Source organism: Monodelphis domestica, chromosome 6, assembly GCF_027887165.1.
Source record: "Monodelphis domestica isolate mMonDom1 chromosome 6, mMonDom1.pri, whole genome shotgun sequence".
Lineage (NCBI taxonomy): Eukaryota > Metazoa > Chordata > Mammalia > Didelphimorphia > Didelphidae > Monodelphis > Monodelphis domestica.
This window is the reverse complement of record NC_077232.1, coordinates 127,076,420-127,096,095: the sequence shown is the minus strand read 5'-3', so window position 1 is coordinate 127,096,095 and position 19,676 is coordinate 127,076,420. Positions and strand designations below refer to the sequence as shown.

Genomic DNA, 19,676 nt, shown 5'->3' with positions numbered 1-19,676 from the left:
TAGTAGATGAAATTCTTCATTCTGTAGCCAACCTGGTGATGAACCTCTCAGAACTAGGCTAGTATTCAGATGATAAACATCATCCAGCCCAGAGTCAACTTTTCCAGCTTAAGTAGGACGTCCCCTGAGTTTGTACGCCGCCGTCCTGGTCTGACCTTCAAAAATAGGGTTATACCTCCATGCTGCAACCAGCCAGTAGAGCAGGATTTAAGTGGAGTAGACAGGACAGCATCACTGCTGAAGAAAGCTAATATACTAAGTTGGTATGTGAGGTTGCAGGTTATAAAATGATTTATCAATACAAGTCATTTATGCTTATTGGTGTTTCACATCAGGGTGATTATATTAATAGGTTAGTAAGTAACCTATTTAGAAGCTTATTATAAACTTTATTATGAATATAAGGCATGGTGATATATATATGTGTATATATCATGTGTTTTTTTTCCTGTACACAAAGGAAAATCTTCAAACCCTTCAAACTCAGGAAAGAAATATGGAGAACAAAAAAGCAAGAAAAATTAAATTAAAAAAATAACCTATATTGAGAGGTACTAAGGTACTAGTCATCAATTAATATTGCTAACCACTGTTTAAACACTGCACTGATAATTTATGATTCTCAAAACTGATGATGTGCTTCCCTTTAGAGATGAGAAAATAAAAATAGAGATTAATTTCAAATAACCAAACATCAATTTAATTTTAAGACATGAAAATATCAAAATATAAACATTTACAAAATTACAATACAGGAGACAGAATTGAGAGGAGTTAAAAACTCATGCAGTGAAAAGTACACCCAGGATAACAAAAAAATATGAAAAAGGACCTTGAGCTATCATCATCTTTGTAACTATTTCCAGGAAAGGTTGTTTGCAAACCCTCTTGAGAGACATTTCAGATATCTTGGGAACATGATCTAGCTTCTATTCTCTGTTATAACTGAGTCTTAAAATTTTCCAGTGCATAATTGGAGGCGAAGGAGAGAATAAAGCAAATGCAAATATTTAATTGGAAGTGAAGCTAAACTTAACAGTCATAATATTATTTATACTTGCTTCCATTTCTTTTATCTCAGAGAATGTGTCATGCTACTGTTGTGGCCACTCAGTACAACAAAATGAAGCACGATCCACAGGGAACAGACATTTTCTACTAGCTGAATCTTTTGTAGTCAGGAAAGGGCCAGGTAATATAGGTAGGAAGTCATAAAGGTTCAACAAATTAGTCAGAGGAGAGATAAATATTAATAATGGTGAGTAGGACAGAGTTGAAAGCAACTGCTTTTTAAGAGCTATTAAGTTGCATTCTTCTATGAATCTCTGAAGCAAACTATAAAACTTAATTCTTTCAAGGAAGCTAAATATCTCTTGAAGTAGCTTCTTGAATGAGGCTTCCAAAAAGTATGATTTTCTGTTTTTTCTTTAAAGAATAAAATCAGTAGTTTGAATATTATTAATTCAGACTACTAATAATTCGAGTTGACTCCAGTTCCTTTCTATTACTTATGGAAAAACTAGTAATGCTATAAAAAAATTGTAGGGTTTGGGAGTCGGGGTGCAACAGATGTATGTGAACATGAATCTTCTGTTGACAATAAAAAAGTTGTTTAGTCTCTTTAAAGACCTCTAGGGAAGAGAACTTCAGAAATACAGGACGGACCAAGGAAAACCATACAATTAGATAAAAATTAATATGTATATTTGTGTCATTGGAATTGTTCCCATGATGCAGTTGTGGTGTTAAATTGATTCAGTGCCACCTAACAAACATGGGATGCTAAGTGTTTAGGGCTCCTTAACCTTATTTTGTGTCAGACTCCTTTGGAAGACTGGGAAACCTGTGAACCCCTTGTCAGAATATTTTAAAATGCATACAATAACATATAGGCTTACAAAAGAAAATTATGTTGAAATACAGTTAGCAAAACAAAGAAATCCATGTTAATGATATGTACTTGCTGATAGAGCCGTTGGGTTGCTCTCTAGAAATACCCGCTATACGGTATTCTTAAACAAGTAGGATCGTTTCCAGGGGTTTTAGGAAATAAGTAATGACAATAAAGTATGAAATCAGTAGCCTGTTCAAGCCAAGAGTTCAAAGAATTAAGGATTCCTTAATAAGCTTGCTTTCTAACTTCAGGAATTTGTTTTCGACCATTGAGGAGTATTGAGGGAGTGTAGAAGCCCTGGCATCTCACCGTCCTCCTGGCTGTACGCAGCAGAGGGCAGATCTCTCCTCAGCAGCTCTCCTGTCCCAGCGTCAGTCTGGTGATCACCATGGAAGGCCCAAGGAGACAGGCCTGCTGCCCCTGGTCCTCGGGGCCTCTCCCTGTCTGGACTTCATTATTGTCTAATCCCACCCCTGGAACTGCTTCCTGACTGTGACATCTTGGGCCTCCCACGCCTTTGCACGGGCTGGTCCCCAGGGTTAGCACTCACTGGTTTTCCTTCAAGGCTTAGCCTAGGCACCCCCGCCACAAAGTGTTCCTTGATTGTCTCTGCTGTCTCTCAAGTTATTCATGTGTTCTGTCCCCAAGAGAACACAGACTCCCTGAGGGCTGGGAGCTTTTTTGTATCTGAAGCTCCACTGCTTAGCACAGTACGTGCCCTTAGGTGTGTAACAAATGCTTATTGAGTTGGGTTCATGATGATGAGTGGAGCACAATACAATGCTGAGCTTAGTCAGGAGAAACATGGGTTCAAATCCCATCTCTGACACTAGTTGCATGCTGCCAAACAATAAACATTTAGCCTTTGGGCATTAGTGCCCTCATTTGTAAAATGGGAAAACATGTGGTGCTTACCCCACCAGGCTGTCGCAAGGATCAAATGAATATGTTATAAACATTTAAAGTGCTATGTAAATATCCAAATTATTATTTGTATAAATTTGGTGCTTAAGCACAATGCTCTGCATAGAGCAGAGACTTAATCAATTTTTGTTGAATTGAAAAAGCAAGATCAATTTTCTTGTATGATTCATAAACTGACTAATTGCAATTCACAATAAAGATTTCCAAGAAAGTTTTGAATGATGGCATCACCACTGAAGAATAGTTTCTTAAGATGACTCTTGTAAAGGACAATCCTCTGTGAAAGCTGTTAAAAACATCATTACTATATTGTCATTACATCTTCCATTTGGATACTCTTAAGCCATGTTCCATAGGAAGTGTTTCTCTGTTATCTTGGAGTCAGTCATGTATATTTGATGACTAATTGGGCCATTCAGAACCTGAAAGTAAAAAAGCGATTTGTGTTGTATTAAATGGAGTTAACTTTAATTTCTATTTTTAAAAAAATTAGGAAATTTAAAATACAAATTGGATATTGGATAAAAAATGAATATTGGGAAAGAAAAACAAGTTGAAGGTCTTCTCATAAAATCTTTCAACTGAGTCATGATTTAAATAGTATAATATCTATTATGTTACTTGGACAACTTTACTGAGAACAATGTTACAGGCCACTATGATTTTACCAAAACTGAGAGTAGGCCTCATGTTCCAGTTTTGGATCCATCCACTACCCATGATATAACATCTATCTTTTATATATATGGCTCTTGTGAAATGCATTCTAATAATATAAACATTTGATGTTTGTGTTCTAAATTATGGACATGCTATCTTAGAAAGGAGAACCAGTATTGTAACATTTACCTGGATGTATCAGTGCTCCACTTCTCTGGGGTACAGTGCAAAATCTGTCATTTTTTGAAGCTGATCAATGGTTAACCTTTCAGAACACATAGGGCATGTGTTTTCTGTAGTTAGCAAGCTGAATGGAGAGAAATCAGGGTAAATTAGATTCGGAACATTTTTTGATTTTTTTTTTAACATTGGTGTGGTTTATTTGCATGCCATTGTGAAAGGGAATTCTTTATTCCCTTGGTCTATTTTGAGTTAACATTTTGTTAGCCTTCAAGTAAGTGACTTGTGAATTCTCTTACTTGATGGCTAACAGAGTGTTAACTCAAAATAGATCAAGAGAATAAAGAATTCCCTTTCACACCATTTAATTTTTCATCCTTTATTCACAAAAGAGGTTAATGGAAATATTACCATGTTTATTTTATTAGTAAACTTTTCTTTAAAAAAGGGAAAGTAAAGATAAATGGTATCTTCGGCATATCAACTAAAAGCCCCAGAATTGCTGATTGATTCATTTAAAACAAATTATTACATCAAAGGATGAAATGATTTTTACTTACATTTTGAATTCTGCATATAAAGCAGGAAAGTCACAATGTGGACACACAGTCCAGTCATCTTTTAACATATGCCGACCCTGGATCCAGTACCATTAGGAAAGAAATGAGTATTTTTTAAAAGTATGCTTTTTTAGTATTCACTGTATTGCATTATTAAAAGTAAGACTCTACTCAATTACTGCCATCTATAAGAAATAGCCTTACAGTGTTTCATTGAGCTGATTCAATGCAGTCAATTAGAAGCAACCAATTGCCAAATAAGTAGACAGAACCAAAAGGACTAAAGCCAGATTATGTTTGGATACTTGGCGACAGACTGGCTTATTTTTTTAATAGAAGGTACAAAAAGATGGGAATTCTTCACTGAGATTACAATCCTAATTCATAAAATGTTTATCTTCCTTAAGACAGTTTATAGTGCTCCAATGATTTAAAAATAATTTGATGTTTCAATAAGCATTTCTGATTGTGAGTCTTATGTGTATATTATCATATTCACTGAAGATAGTAATGGCCAAGGTGCTTCAGAAGATAAAAAGAATTGTTTCAGAAGGCAAAGAGAATGCGGGTCACATTTAAACATTTCAAATCATTGAAAAACAGAAAAGATGGACTATTTTTCATGAAGCTTACAGTGGCAATGCAGTATGGGATACTGTTTTTGCATCCAGGGCAGAGGAGTTCAGACTCGGGGAGCGGGAATTCACAAAATGGACACGGGGTGGAGACTTCTTCTACTTCTGATGTGTCAGGTCTCCTGTAAGGAGGAATCATACATCATTTGTAAGGGATACCCTTACTTATTCTGAAAGCAGAATAGCAAAACGAAGGCATCCATGTGGATATCGCCTTAGCTCCGTGATCAGAGATACTGTAGCTGAGCATTATGCTCTACTTCTGTTCTACAAAAACTTGTTTGTTTTTAAGGAGACCCTAGAGAGGAGTGGGCTGCTTCTATGAGTAAGAATATACCAAATACGCCTCCGGGGCTACTCCTCACAAATTACGAGAGGGCTTACAAATTGCCTATTGGGTGCTTTCTGGATGCATCGAATTCTTATTCTGGAAATGGCTCACTAATCAAAGAGTATCAAGTTTTCTCATTCTTTCCAGCTGATAATGACCTTGCTACATTTTAAAGCACTGACTTTTGGTACATAAATCAAAAAGCAAGACACCACCCACCTCACCATTGCTTCAATTTTCTTTTTATATTTGAGATCAATTTTATTGCGGTACTCGGGTCTCATCAACATAGCAGCAAAACTGAAAGCAGAGTTTTTCAGTCCTGCTCTGTGACACTCTATGACTGTAGAAGTCAGGATAGGTACAATGTCTGTAATACAAACAGTAAAATGTCTTTAACAAAGGTATAAAAGCAGGCCAGGACAACGGCAGTATTATTTTAGATGGTTTCTAATGCAGGGAAAGACTAGTTTTATTTAAACAAATGACACACATTCTGACAATGGATAATGGTAAAAAGAATAAAATTTTTAAACCGTTTCCTTCCCTTTTTAGAATTATTTCTGTGTATCGGTTCCAAGTAGGGGTTAAGTAACTTGCTCAGGGTCACACAGCTAGGCAATGTCTGAACCCAGATTTGAATCTCTAGGCTGGCTCTCAGTCCACTGAGCTACCTGCCTGGCCCTAAAAGCTGAATAATTCTTAAAAGAGGTATAAATTGTTAATCACATAAATTAAATGAAAAGCAACAGTAGGTAGAAGGGGAGCCTACCAATAATCTTGGCCTGCCCCTCTTATTTGATAGAGAAAAAGAATCTCTGAGAGGCAAAGTTTGCACAGATAGTCCTGTCCAAGGTAGAACTGTTCACACAGGCAGTCCCAAACATCTAATAATCATAGAAATAACAAATTTTAAAAATAACTCCAAGGTTATACCTATAGGGATGCAATTCAGTGTTGGTAGGACTTTAGGAAAACACAATGATCAAGTTATTGGTAGAGCTGTGAATTAGCATTTAAAAAATGCCGTGGAGAAATGTGTCTTATTGTAGGAGCAAATCTGGAACCAAAAAGAGTTAAGCAGCTACACTCTTTTTATAAGTAAAAGGAGCTCTTCATAATACTTACGTGATGGGAATTTGCTGATGTTGTTGGCCACACGAATAAGCATTCGTGCTCCCTTCATATGATCTCCACTTTTAACATGAATCTAAAAGAAATTATATAATTTATAGGAAACATCCAAATAATTTATGTCCTTATTCCTCTAGATCAATGCCTATGTGAAACCATGCTTTTTTTAAACAGGGTTTTTTTTTTTGTTCTTTCTACAAAAATATAGGATGCTAAAGTTTCTGTTATCTAAGAGATAAGAAATCACTATATTCCCTGGAAAAACTAAAAAAGTTACTAGTTAATAGTAGTAACAGCATTTTATATTACTATAACAGTGTTCAGGGTGAATTAATTTATGTTATTCTCAGTTGAATCTCACTGCAACTCTTGAGTAGTAGGCCAGACAGGTATTATAGCTGAAAACTTAAGTATTAAAAAATAAATACAAGGAGTTATATATTAATATCATTGTTTTCACTATGACTTTGCTGAGTTAGAATCAATACTAAACTAAGCATCAGTTCTAAGGTTATAAATTCTAAGCTGCCTTTTTGTATCACTTCAAAGGAAAAGATTTGCTAAAAAGTTCAACAGAATATTGCCCTTTTTTTTCAGTCATGTTTGACACTTTGTGACTCCATTTGGGGTTTTCTTGGCAAAGATACTGGAGTGGTTTGCCATTTTTCCAGCTCATTTTCTTTCTAGCTCATTTTACAGATGAGGAAATGGAGGCAAACAGGGTGAAGTGGCCTGTCCAGGGTCACACAACTAGTGTCTGGGACTAGATTTGAATTCAGGAAGATGAATCTTCCTGGCTGCAAGTCCACCACTACCCACAGTACTATATAAATGGAGATTTTGAACCTTTGACTTCATTCCCCAGAAATCCTTAGTATTTCCCCAAATTCCCTATAATCTCTCCTACATCTCCATGTTGGTGAGATCATGTTATTGGTATTTAAGTGGATGTATGCTTCTCCCATATTCTCTCTTTGACCTGCCACCAGGCTGAATTCAGGCAGTTCTATTGCTTTAGTTATTATTAATAAAACTTTATAAAATAGAATTAGTTATTGTATATTAATCTTCACATTTTGGCTTACCATGAAGTGATTATGCATTCACAAAATTTTTGAGCAGATAGCCTTACAGTAAAGATAGTAAGTTTGCCTGGTTGCTGCCCACCATGAGGGTCTGGTGGCAGGGTGTGCCTGCACTCCTGCCCTGCCCAGCCACCTGCCGCTGCCTTCTGTTTAGGGAGGAGGTGAAAGAGCAATACTTTTCCAAGCCTCCTAATTCCTTTCCATTCTGCCTTTTAAAAAAAAATGCTATTCCAAAGCATTCTTCAAATTCAAAGAACAGTTTGAATTGCTTGAGTTAGCAGTTGGCTCTGCTTGAATCTCTTACTAGCAGTTTGCATTTTCATTGGCTATTTCCCATTCTGCTTACGTCCCCTCAAGAATATGCATCGAACTTTGCTACTTAAACTACAAACCAAATTGAATTATTTTGTCAAAGTTCTAAAAGTCTTAAATACTCTTAACATGCAGAGTGGAGATTCTGCCTAGTGCTTCTATCAGAAACTTCAGAGCTCTAACAAAAGAGATGCAAGTGGATGATAAATACTGGGGAAGGGGAAGGAAACTTTAAAAGAGATCAAAGTTTATTGCTAACTGTTTTGAGTTTATTCTCATCCTATAATATAGAATAAGTCTATTGGAATTGGTAAAGATGCATTTTGACTGCACTGCCTGCCTGCACCTTCTCAATTGTTTACATTATTGTATTTACTTTTTGCTTTAAGGTTTAAATTTTTCTTAAGTTTATCTGTATTAATCTAGTTGATACCTTTCTATAATACTGAATCATTTTAAGTTACTATGTTTTGCCTATATTGATCTTTAATTTGTACCTTTACCTCTGCTGAAGAACAAAATATTACTGTATAAGCCCATGAATATCTTGCCCCAAACCCTTGTCAACTAGATCCATCAAAGACCACGTTGCTCTTGTTAATTATCACATAGATGATGATGAGTGGATTTCAACAAAACTGGTTAAATTGTATGCAACCTTTGGAGAATTTAATGAGCTAAGAATTTAAATGTTAATTCTAAGGGGGTTTCCAGAAATAATGTTATTAACTAGTAGTTTCTGAATGGATGATTTAAAAAAATATTTCTATCTGTATTAAAAAGAATGTGAGAAACAAAGAAATGTTCCTACCAAGGTGTTTCTATGAATCAGGAAGCCAAAAAGAACTCCTGCAAAAATCTTCAATTTAATTTGCTTCCACCACTAAGAAATCTGAGTTCTTAGTAATGTTCTAGACCCAAATAAGTTTTACTTTGTTTAAAAATATATTTGCCAAAGTAGGGACATTAATTCATTGCTGGTGGAGTTGTGAACTGATCCAACCATTCTGGAGGGCAATTTGGAACTGTGCCCAAAGGGCGACAAAAGAATGTCTACCCTTTGATCCAGCCATAGCACTGCTGGGTCTGTACCCCAAAGAGATAATGGACAAAAAGACTTGTACAAAAATATTCATAGCTGCGTTCTTTGTGGTGGCCAAAAACTGGAAAACAAGGGGATGCCCATCAATTGGGGAATGGCTGAACAAACTGTGGTATATGTTGGTGATGGAGTACTATTGTGCTAAAAGGAATAATAAAGTGGAGGAATTCCATGGAGACTGGAACAACCTCCAGGAAGTGATGCAGAGCGAGAGGAGCAGAACCAGGAGAACATTGTACACAGAGACTAATACACTGTGGTATAATTGAACGTAATGGACTTCTCCATTAGGGGCGGTGTAATGTCCCTGAACAATCTGCAGGGATCTAGGAGAAAAAACACTATCCATAAGCAGAGGATAAACTGTGGGAGTGGAAACACTGAGGAAAAGCAACTGCCTGAATACAGCGGTTGAGGGGACATGACAGAGGAGAGACTCTAATGCAAATATTATCAACATAGCAATGGGTTCAAATCAAGAAAACATGTAATGCCCAGTGGATTTGCGCGTCGGCTATGGGGGGTGGGGGGGAGGAAAAGAAAATGATCTATGTCTTTAATGAATAATGCTTGGAAATGATCAAATAAAATAAAAAAAATATATTTGCCAAAGTTGAAAGATTTGCTATATCTGTGAAAATTGTGACAAATATCCATCCGTTCATAGGTTTTTAAAAGTGTCACTCAGCAACTCATGTGAAATATGATAGTGGGTTTGTTTGCTATTGTAATTAACTGGGCTATTGTGAATTTTGGGGACTTTGGTACTTCTTTGAATGTGCATTATCTACTGTGTTATTGTTTTATTCTGAAAATCATTTGTACTCACACATGGCTGACACAGTGTGTCACTGATTTAAGCTATATATTTTTGATCTTTAAAAGTTTTTTTATTATTGTTCTTCCTTGCATGTGCAATATAGTATCTGAGTTTTATTTTTTCTCTTCTTTTTGTATTTGAAGCACATGTCAACAGTATTGAGAAGATTTTTCTTTAATTTTTTTATTTTTCAGTAATATAAATTTAAAATACATTTGTTCTACTATTAATGCATACCCAAAAGGTTTTGACTGTAAAAATGATGACATTGATTGTTTAAAAGAATTATGGGACTTTGCTTTTGAAGAAGGGAATATACAAAAGAGCCACTGTATAGTGCTAAAGAAGCATAGAGGACCTGCATAGAGCCTATGGAAAACAAGGTCAAAGAGACCGATCCCAGTGGGATTGATGTCATTTTGAGCCAAGACAAGAGGACTTGAACTTGTTTGGGGTTCGAGGTTGCAGCTGTTTAACATGTGTTAAATGCAAGATTTTCTTTGAGCCACATTCTATCAAGTACCTCCTTTTTGCTGCCATCTAAGCTCGCATTTTCTGCTGATATCTAGTCCCTTTTCTGTCTTTCATGGTATGGCAAACTTTCTGTAGTCCTGGCTACTGATTGAGTAAATGCATAATTGCTTAAATCATTTTAATTGGGCCCTGATTCAAAGACCTGTTATAGATTTGTTTTTCCTTTACTTAGATTTTTTTTTTAGACATAAGACTTTTACATTTTTTATTATATACACAAGTTATTTTTCTCTTTTATTTGAATTTTTTGATGTTTTTGATTTTCTTTTGCAAATTGATTCATATACCTCATAACTCAGCCATGCATCTCTGAGTGATCACTGTGTTTGTTATTATTCACCTCAGGGAGGCCAATTTATTGTTGTAAACTTTGATTTAAATTTGAACAATTTTAGGATAAGAAACTTGCTACCTCCCAGAATCCAGAATGTGCCATGAAGATAGATACCTGTAGGTACCACATGCTGCACCAGAATATCCAGAGTATACTTTGGGATGTGAATGGAACTGTGGGGGATTGAAATGCCTTTGTTTTGAATGTATACTCTTATGCCAAAGGGCACTGCCCCCAAATTGGCTTTTTGTCATTTTTAGTAATCATTGGTTTTGTTCTTTTTTTCCCCTTTTATCCGCAAATTATTGCAATTTATTGCAATGTTTCCATGATCCTTTTGGGGAAACTGGTTTCCCAATAGGATCACGGGGGGGGGGGTATGTATAAATGGAGATTTTGAACCTTTGACTTCATTCCCCAGAAGTCCTTAGGATTTCCCAAAATTCCCTATAGTCTCTCCTGCGTCTCCACGTTGTCGACATCACGTTATTGGTATTTAAGTCGATGTATGCTCCTCTCATGCTCTCTTTTGACCTGTGATTAGGCTGAATTCAGACAGTTCTTTTGCTTTAGTTATTATTAATAAAACTTTATAAGATATAATATTTAGTTGTTATATATTAATTTTAATTTTTACAGTACCATCTAGCTGCCCCAAAGAATAATACTCGAAATCAAAAAAGTCTGCCTTCTGTGAGGAGATCCACAGTGGGATTTCACTGATGGGTAAAATTTAGTGGAGCATGAAATAGAAGGACCACTATAGGTGGAGTATAAGACCCATCCCAAATGAGAAAATGAACAATGAGTTCTGGAAGCAGAGGGAGGATTTAGCCATAGTGATGTATCGATTTAGCCATCGACTGGAACTTTCTGCTAAAACAGGAGCAGCAGATTCAGTTTACTTGCTAGAAAAACTACATTCCAGAGTTCTTTAAGAACTTGTAGGTATCATTGCTAAGCCATTGAACTGAATGTAAAAATAAAAGTTATTCTCTTATCCATAAATTGTCAAAGGCTATAAATAGGCAATTCGCCAAGTATTAATAGCCAGCCACATGAAAAAATGCTCTAAATCATTAATAGGGAAATACAAATTAAAACAGTTCTAAAATGCCACCTCAAAATGTAGTCTTAAATATGAATCTTGTTTATTCAGAATACATTACCTTCACTAAAATGTAGCTGTGCAGTATCATAAGGTTGGTAGCCATCTCAGAAGGAATTTTGATTTTCTGAGTTTTTAATTCTGCATACATACTGAAGAGAACATCATGTGCATTTCGATAGTTTCCTTGAACCGAAAAAGCAGAGAATATAAGACAAATTTAAATAGAACCTAAAAATTGTGGAAGCAGATTTTTTTCATTTTACCAATGAATTAATTATTTATATGATCTGATTATGCTAAATGTTTTGAGTGACAATCAAAAAGACATGATATAGATTGTATGTTCCAGGAGGAAAAAAAATTTGCACCAGAAAAGTTAAATAACACCAAACAACAACATGATTAGCTAAAAGAGAAGGGAGAACAGGGAAGGAATAAGCATTTATGGCACCTAGAATGTGCCAGCGACTATGAAAAGTGCTTTATAAATACCTCTTTGGTCTTTACAATAACCCTGGGAAGTAAATGCTACTATTTCCCCATTTTATAGTTGAAAAAAAAGGGAAAAGGAAAAAAATGGAATAATTGGCCACTCTGCAGCTCCCAGGCAATACCCTTGGTGTTGCCCTCTGGGACCAAGCAGAACAAGTCTAATTCCTCTTAGAGAGGGCAGCCCTTCCACTTCTTCAAAACAGATCTTCTGTGTTCCCTTTATGTTTCCTATTCTGTAAGCTAGCCATCCCCAGTTCATTTAATCAGTTCTTGAATGGTTTCATTATGCTGACTGCCCTTCTCTGTCCTTTGTAAAAGGTGAGGCCTGGTGTTGAACACAAACTCCAGTTAAATTCTCACCTAGGTGGATGCAGCCTTCATTAAATTAACCACTAATATCCCCCCCCCCCCCCCGCCCCGGTTCCAAGACAGAGGGTGCATAATTCACGCTTAGGTTGTTATTTTTCTAAGTTGGTGGTTTTCTATCTGTGGAAAGATGTATGTTTCTTACCCTCACTCCAGAAAGCTCTCTTGGCATGCTTAGGGCTACTTCTCTTTCTCCATTCTAGTCAAATTGGTCTTCTTGCTATTCCTCACACATGGTTCCATCAGCCATCTCTGTGCCTTTGCGCCCCCTCTAGGCCTAGAATTCACTCCTGTCTCCGAGAATCCCTATTAGCTCCCTTCAAAGCTTAATTCAAGCACTGTTTCCAGCGTGAGGCCTTTCTTCAACCCCAGACTTGTACCCCAAAATTACCCTGAATTTTGAGTATATGAATGTATATGCTTCCTCCAATAGAAAACTGAGTCTCCCTATCTTATGTTAGTTGGATGTGCAGGGACCACCTATGGGGTCAAGCCCAACAGTGTTGGGCAAGGGAGATGTTATTATTCTGTTTCTGATATGTGCTGGTTCAGGCAATGCTGGACTTAGTATGGGCACTCAGGGCCACCTAAAGAACTGAAGATCACAACTCAGAAGCTACCTGGGAGCAGTGATTCCAGATGTGAGCTAGCCTGCCTGGCTCAATACAGGCATTCTGAGGGCAAGGATTGTTTCATTTTTGTTTTGTGTCCTCATCCCCAAGCACTCTAAGCCCATTCCAACCCCAACACATCTCTCTCACCCTTGGGCTGGGTTAGTTTTTTGCATGTGGGGGTGGACCTCTATGTTGTCATAGTGCTATGGTGGCAAACCTATGGCACATGTGCCAGAGTGTACCGGAAGGGCTATTCTCTCCCCCTCTGTGTGTGCCTGAGGACATTCCTCACTTCCCCTGCTGTTCTGTTCAGCAGCCAATGGGAGCGCTTCCTCTCTCCCCTGTCTGGGGTAAAGGATGTGGCGGGGGGAGGCTCACAGGCATCATGAGGGTACAGTCTGGGCACTTGGTCTCTAAATGGTTCACCCTCACTGCTCTAGTGTAAGGGACTATGTTCTAATTTTGGCTATATGCTGTGTCACATAACAATAATAAAGCTCGTGACTATCTGTGTACTGATTTTCTAGAAATCTTAACCCCAGGTATATGCTTCAGCCCAAGCTGTGAGGCCAAATAAAGCACGTATTCTTGTTTCCAGGCAGACTGGCCTACTGGGTTGTTCCCCATCTCCTGCATTCGTGCCTTTGCGTAGATAGCTCTATAATGATCCGGGGCAATTCCAAGGGACTTATGACAAAGAATGTGATCCACATCCAGAGAAAGAACTGTTGGAGTTGGAATGCTGAGGACAGCATGAAATTTTTCACTTGCTTATTTAGGTTTTTGTTTGGGGATTTTGATTTTATAAGATTAGTCACTTAAAAAAGGAACAATATGGAAATATGTTTGCATGATAATACGTGTATAAGTCAGACTGAATTGCTGCCAGCTCTGGGACAGGAGAGGGAAGGGGGGAAGAGAAATAATTTGGATCATATAACTTGGAAAACTCATGTAGATGTTATTACATGTAATTTTTTAAAATACTAAAATGATAGAAACCAACCTTCCAGGGCAGTTCTGAAGGACTTACAACAAAGAATGCTATATACCTCTAGCATACGATTTTTCACGTTAGCTTATTTACAATAGGGTTTCAGTTTTATATGATTATTCTTTTACCAAAAAAGTAATATGGAATTATGTTTTATATGATATATATGTACATATAACTCAGATTAAATTGCTTATCATCTCTGGGAAGGGAGGCAATTTTGATCATATAACTTCAGAAAACTTATGTGGAAAACTGTTATTACATGTAATTAAAAATAAAATAAAATATCTTTACCCCAAAACCCCTCAAAAAATAACTAAAAACTCGAAGTAGGTTACAAATCCTAATTAGATGATTCAAATTCAAAGTGAAATGAGTTTTGCCTACTTTGTACTGTTGTTCTTCATCTTTACCATGTAACTAATGAGATGACTGTAGAAAGAAATTAAATAAAACACGAAAAGAGATTGCCTTTTGACTAGAAACAAACCTACTTTGAACAGACTTCTTACAATCTAATATGCAATTCTTATTGAGGTGGAAAATTACAATGATTCCATATCAGCAAAAACAGTTTGGATCCTGAGGCACTCACCTGCAGATTGTTCTTCCCTGGCAATTATAATAGCAGTCCTAGCAGCTTCCCTGTATTGCTTCAGAGCCATGTACAAGCGGAATAGATATTTGGCATCCTTAATTAGAACCACATAATAGAAGTTATAATTAGAGAAACTATCACTTCGTTCACAGATAATTAGCTAAAAAAGCAAAATAACTGGAGATCAAGTGAAAATATAATTCAGTTGGAATAACATTTACTCACATAGCTGAGAGTTTGTATTGATAACATGTAATTTGTCAAATATTTTAAAAACAATATCTCTGCTTTTATATGTGTGTATATATGTCCAACATTCCAGAAATGTAGTTTTATACTATTTGCCATCTTTGCAAAGTTTAAAATTTGTTAATCCTGTGTAAATTATATTTCACATATAAAATTTGTTATTCATTCTTCATTTATTGGCACTGTTCTCTTTCATTCTTAGACAATCACTCATTCTTAGAATGCATTCATTTTATTTAATGAAAAAATCTACCTAAATCAGGAATACATAGTAATTCCCTTAGAAACAGATCTATGAAAAGAAAATTAGAAAGAAATAGAAGGAAATAGACTGAGTTTGTTCAATTATTCTTGGGGCATTTTAGAATCCAGGATACACATGGATCGGGGCTAATTAACAGTCCATCCCTCACTTCCCCACCACCCTGATCAAATAAATTCTCATTTTTCAATGGGGGGAAGAATCCTAAAATATAAACTGTAATAATAATCTTTATGATCTCAGATTTCAATGCTTGCTAAAAACCATTAGGATAATTAGTTTTTTATTATAGACTGTGTCAATGTGGAAGCTAGAAGCCCCAAACTTGTAGCCTAGAAAGATTTGATGATACCCAGTTTATTTAGCTAAAATGTGAAACCCCAAGGTTGACCTTGTCATATGAGTATTTCTCCCTGATGGAAAGTACAACTTCACTAGTCTCAGACTAACAATAGACATTAAAGTACTTTAAGTATCTCTTTTGTCCCAATAGTTTCTCCTCTTAGGCCAAAGTCCTTTACCAGGGTGGTCTAGCTCTTGGCTGGGTCTTTCCCTTTTTGAGTACATTGTAAAACACCAGCCCCTCACTTATTCTTTTCTGGGACTCTTCATTTTCCTTTTTTACCCTTGTAAAGCCAATCAACTATCTCTCTCATTCTTAGTTCCCATGTTCCCTAGAAAGGTATTTAAGCTTCCCAACTTTCATGGCTCCTCGGAATTATCCAATTTAGTGCAATTGGCGTTCCCAGAGGTCAGTGACTAGAGCAACCAGAGTTCAATCTTCAGACTGTGTGGGCATGTGGTACGCAGCTCTGTTTGGAGGCCTAATTTAGCACTGAACCCCTTTCCTTAATTTAAGAGTGGTTTTTCTAACTATTTAATTGCTCTGTTTTCCCCCAGTCACCAATTACATAACATTTTCTCTTCGATTAGGCATGTTGTTTTGTTAAATGGAGGCAACAATGAGTTGTTACAAAATCTGTAATATAACTTATTATTTGTGTCTTTGGACCTTTGGGAGTTGGTAACGTCTACCAACAACACTAGCAATGTAATTTTTTGTCTTATTGACTTACAGATTTGAAAGAAATGCTTCCAATTTATGAACAGATGGATACAGAAGTTGGAACATGTGTTTCTTTGTTATCATTTTTTAAAACAGTAATTAAAACCTTAATTATCAGTGTTTTCCATGCCTGTTGGCTATCCCAAATCATCTTGATCTGAGGATTGCCCCTTTCCCGGCCTTGCCAAGGCCCAGCCCTGACTAGAATAGAATTGAATGGCAAACACATTGACACAGCCCTCCACCCCCCACCCCCTTTTTTTAATCTAAGAAGCAGTGTGGTGGGGGAGGCAGGGAGACTTGGATTTTTTTTTTCTAGTTTGGAATTTTTTCTTTCTTTTTAAAAGAAAATTTTATTTAGTCAATTTAGAACATTATTCCTTGGTTACAAGAATCATACTCTTTCCCTCCCTCCCCTCCCCTCACCCCTTCCTATAGCTGATGCACAATTCCACTGGGTATTACTTGTGTCCTTGATCAGAACCTATTTCCATGTTGTTGATGTTTGCACCAGGATATTCCTTTAGTGTCTATATCCCCAGTCATATCCCCTTGACCCATGTGATCAAGCAGTTGTTTTTCTTCTGTCTTTCTGCTCCCACAGTTTTTCCTCTGAGTGTGGATAGTGTTCTTTCTCAGAGATCCCTCCGGGTTGTTCAGGATCATTGCAATGCCACTAATGGAGAAGTGCATTACATTCGATTGTACCACAGTGTATCAGTCTATGTGTACAATGTTTTCCTTGTTCTGCTCCTCTCGCTCTGCATCACTTCCTGGAGGTTGTTCCAGTTCCCATGGAATTCCTCCAGATCATTATTCCTTTGAGCACAATAGTATTCCATCACCAACATATACCACAATTTGTTCAGTCATTCCCCAATTGAATGGCATCACCTCATTTTCCAATTTTTTTGCCACCACAAAGAGTGCAGCTATGAATATTCTTGTACTGGTCTTTTTCCTTATTATCTCTTTGGGGTACAGGCCCAGCAGTGCTATGGCTGGATCAAAGGGCAGACAGTCTTTTAGCGCCCTTTGGGCATAGATTCAAATTACCCTCCAGAATGGTTGGATCAATTCACAACTCCACCAGCAATGCATTAATGCCCCAACTTTGCTACATCCCCTTCAGCATTCATTACTTTCCTCTGCTATCATGTTAGCCAATCTGTTGGATGTGAGGTGATATCTCAGAGTTGCATCTCTCTGATTATAAGAGATTTAGAACACTTTTTTATGTGCCTATTAATAGTTTTGATTTCCTTATTTGAAAATTGCTTATTCGTGTCCCTTGCCCATTTATCAATTGGAGAATGGCTTGATTTTTTGTAAAACTGATTTAATTCTTTATAAATTTGAGTAATTAGATCTTTGTCAGAGGTTTTGAAAAATTTCCCCCAATTTATTGCTTCCCTTCTAATTTTGGTTGCATTTGTTTTGTTTGTACAAACCCTTTTTAATTTAATGTAATCAAAATTATTTATTTTACATTTTGTGATTCTTTCTATGTCTTGCTTGGTTTTAAAGTCTTTCCCCTCCCAAAGGTCTGACATGTATACTATTCTGTGTTTACCCAATTTACTTATGGTTTCCTTCTTTATGTTTAAGTCTTTCACCCATTTTGAATTTATTTTGGTGTAGGGTGTCAGGTGTTGATCAATTCCTAATCTCTCCCACACTGTCTTCCAATTTTCCCAGCAGTTCTTATCGAATAGTGGATTTTTGTCCCAAAAGCTGGGATCTTTGGGTTTATCGTATACTGTCTTGCTGAGGTTGCTTGCCCCCAGTCTATTCCACTGATCCTCCTTTCTGTCTCTTAGCCAGTACCAAATTGTTTTGATGACTGCTGCTTTGTAATATAGTTTAAGGTCAGGGACTGCAAGGCCCCCATCATATGTGATTTTTTTCATTATTTCCCTGGATATCCTTGATCTTTTGTTATTCCAAATGAACTTTGTTATGGTTTTTTCCAAATCAGTAAAGAAATTTTTTGGGAGTTCCATGGGTATGGCACTAAATAGATAAATAAGTTTGGGTAGGATGGTCATTTTTATTATATTGGCTCGTCCTACCTATGAGCAGTTAATGTTTTTCCAATTGTTCAAGTCTAGTTTTAGTTGTGTGGCGAGTGTTTTGTAGTTGTGTTCATATAGTTCCTGTGTTTGTCTCGGGAGGTAGATTCCTAGGTATTTTATTTTGTCTAAGGTGATTTTGAATGGGATTTCTCTTTCTAGGTTTTGCTGCTGAGCTGTGTTGGAGATATATAGAAAAGCTGATGACTTATGTGGGTTTATTTTATCTTCAGCCTCTCTTAACTGTGTTTTGAATTGTATTTTGAGTTCTTCCAAAGCCTGTGTTCAATTTGCTGGAGTTTCTGTGTTTTTGCTTGATGCTTCTTGATCTTTCTCTGTTTCATTTGCTCTTTGTTCATTACCTGGATAGAAGCTGTCAATTGTAATTTCTTTTTTCTTTTTCTGTTTGCTCATATTTTTCCCTTCTTTCCCCCATGTAGTTGCCTGTAGTCTTGCTCCTCTCATTATGTGCTCGGTCTGTGGGTTTGGGCTTTTCTGTCCTAAAGGGACTTCTCTGCTCTGCTGACTGGTCAGGTGGTGTTTTGATGTCAGATATTCCCCAGCTGTCAGCAGAAACTGAAAAGGAGCTGGGCTTCCCACCTTGTTATTAAGGTGTTCTGTAGTAAATGCAGCCTTCAGTCTTGGAGCTTGATTAGCAGGCTCTTGGAGCAGTCTGTGAGGGATGGGTGTTGGAGCTTGAGCTTCCCTGCCCTCTGAAGGCTTGATAAGATTTAGTCAGGGTGGAGCTGTTCTTGCAGAACTGGATGTGCCTTGAAGCCAAAACCCTGGGAAGGGGGGAAGCAATATGGAGTGTCTTGGCTGAGATTTGATTGCCTTCTTTGAGTTTCTCCTCCAACTGTCTCCCCAACGCCTGTGTTCAGAGCCCTGAGCCTGGCACAGCTTTACCCGCAAGGTACTCCCTCCAGACTAGCACCCTTGCCTGCCCAGAGATTCCAGCCACTGCTGGAGGCTCAGTACTGTAGGCGGGGGAGGGGTCCTGGGACCTTTCTTCTTCCTTCCCCTTAAACATGAGTGTTCTCGAATTCAGGCTTTTTGGGGGCTTACCTTTTAAGTTGAGTTCAGCAGGAGGGTTCCTTAGCTGTGTCCTATTGTTAGATTTGGTTTTCAGTCCCCTAGGAGCATTTGGTTTTTAATTTGCGAGGAGGGGTTTTTAGAGGTCTGAACTTTCGCTGCCTCTACACAGCCATCTTGACTCCACCGCTTGAGACCTGGATTTTGCCCCAGATTTTTGGTATGTCTGTGGGCAAGTCCTTTCCCTCCCTTGGGTCTCAGTTCCCTCTTGTGTAAGGTTAGGGTCTTGGATGAGCTCCCTTCCACTCTAAG

At 37.3% G+C, this 19,676-nt stretch overlaps 2 protein-coding genes across 3 annotated transcripts in view; one reads left to right on the top strand and one right to left on the bottom strand.

The window, feature by feature from the left end:
- RFC1 (replication factor C subunit 1) overlaps window positions 1–19,676 on the top strand; it is a 168,344-nt gene that overhangs the window by 93,623 nt on the left and 55,045 nt on the right. The window lies entirely within an intron of this gene.
- Window positions 678–19,676, bottom strand: part of LOC100022178 (WD repeat-containing protein 19) — a 99,812-nt gene continuing 80,813 nt past the window's right edge. For both annotated transcript variants that reach the window (XM_007496552.3, XM_007496553.3), the window contains 8 exons: window positions 14,681–14,777; window positions 11,675–11,799; window positions 6,313–6,394; window positions 5,404–5,554; window positions 4,852–4,975; window positions 4,219–4,295; window positions 3,668–3,785; window positions 678–3,240 (listed from right to left, as the gene is read on the bottom strand). In XM_007496552.3, coding sequence (XP_007496614.1) covers window positions 3,677–3,785; window positions 4,219–4,295; window positions 4,852–4,975; window positions 5,404–5,554; window positions 6,313–6,394; window positions 11,675–11,799; window positions 14,681–14,777 — 765 coding nt within the window. In that variant the 3' untranslated portion in view covers window positions 678–3,240; window positions 3,668–3,676. The remainder of the gene's footprint in view (window positions 3,241–3,667; window positions 3,786–4,218; window positions 4,296–4,851; window positions 4,976–5,403; window positions 5,555–6,312; window positions 6,395–11,674; window positions 11,800–14,680; window positions 14,778–19,676) is intronic.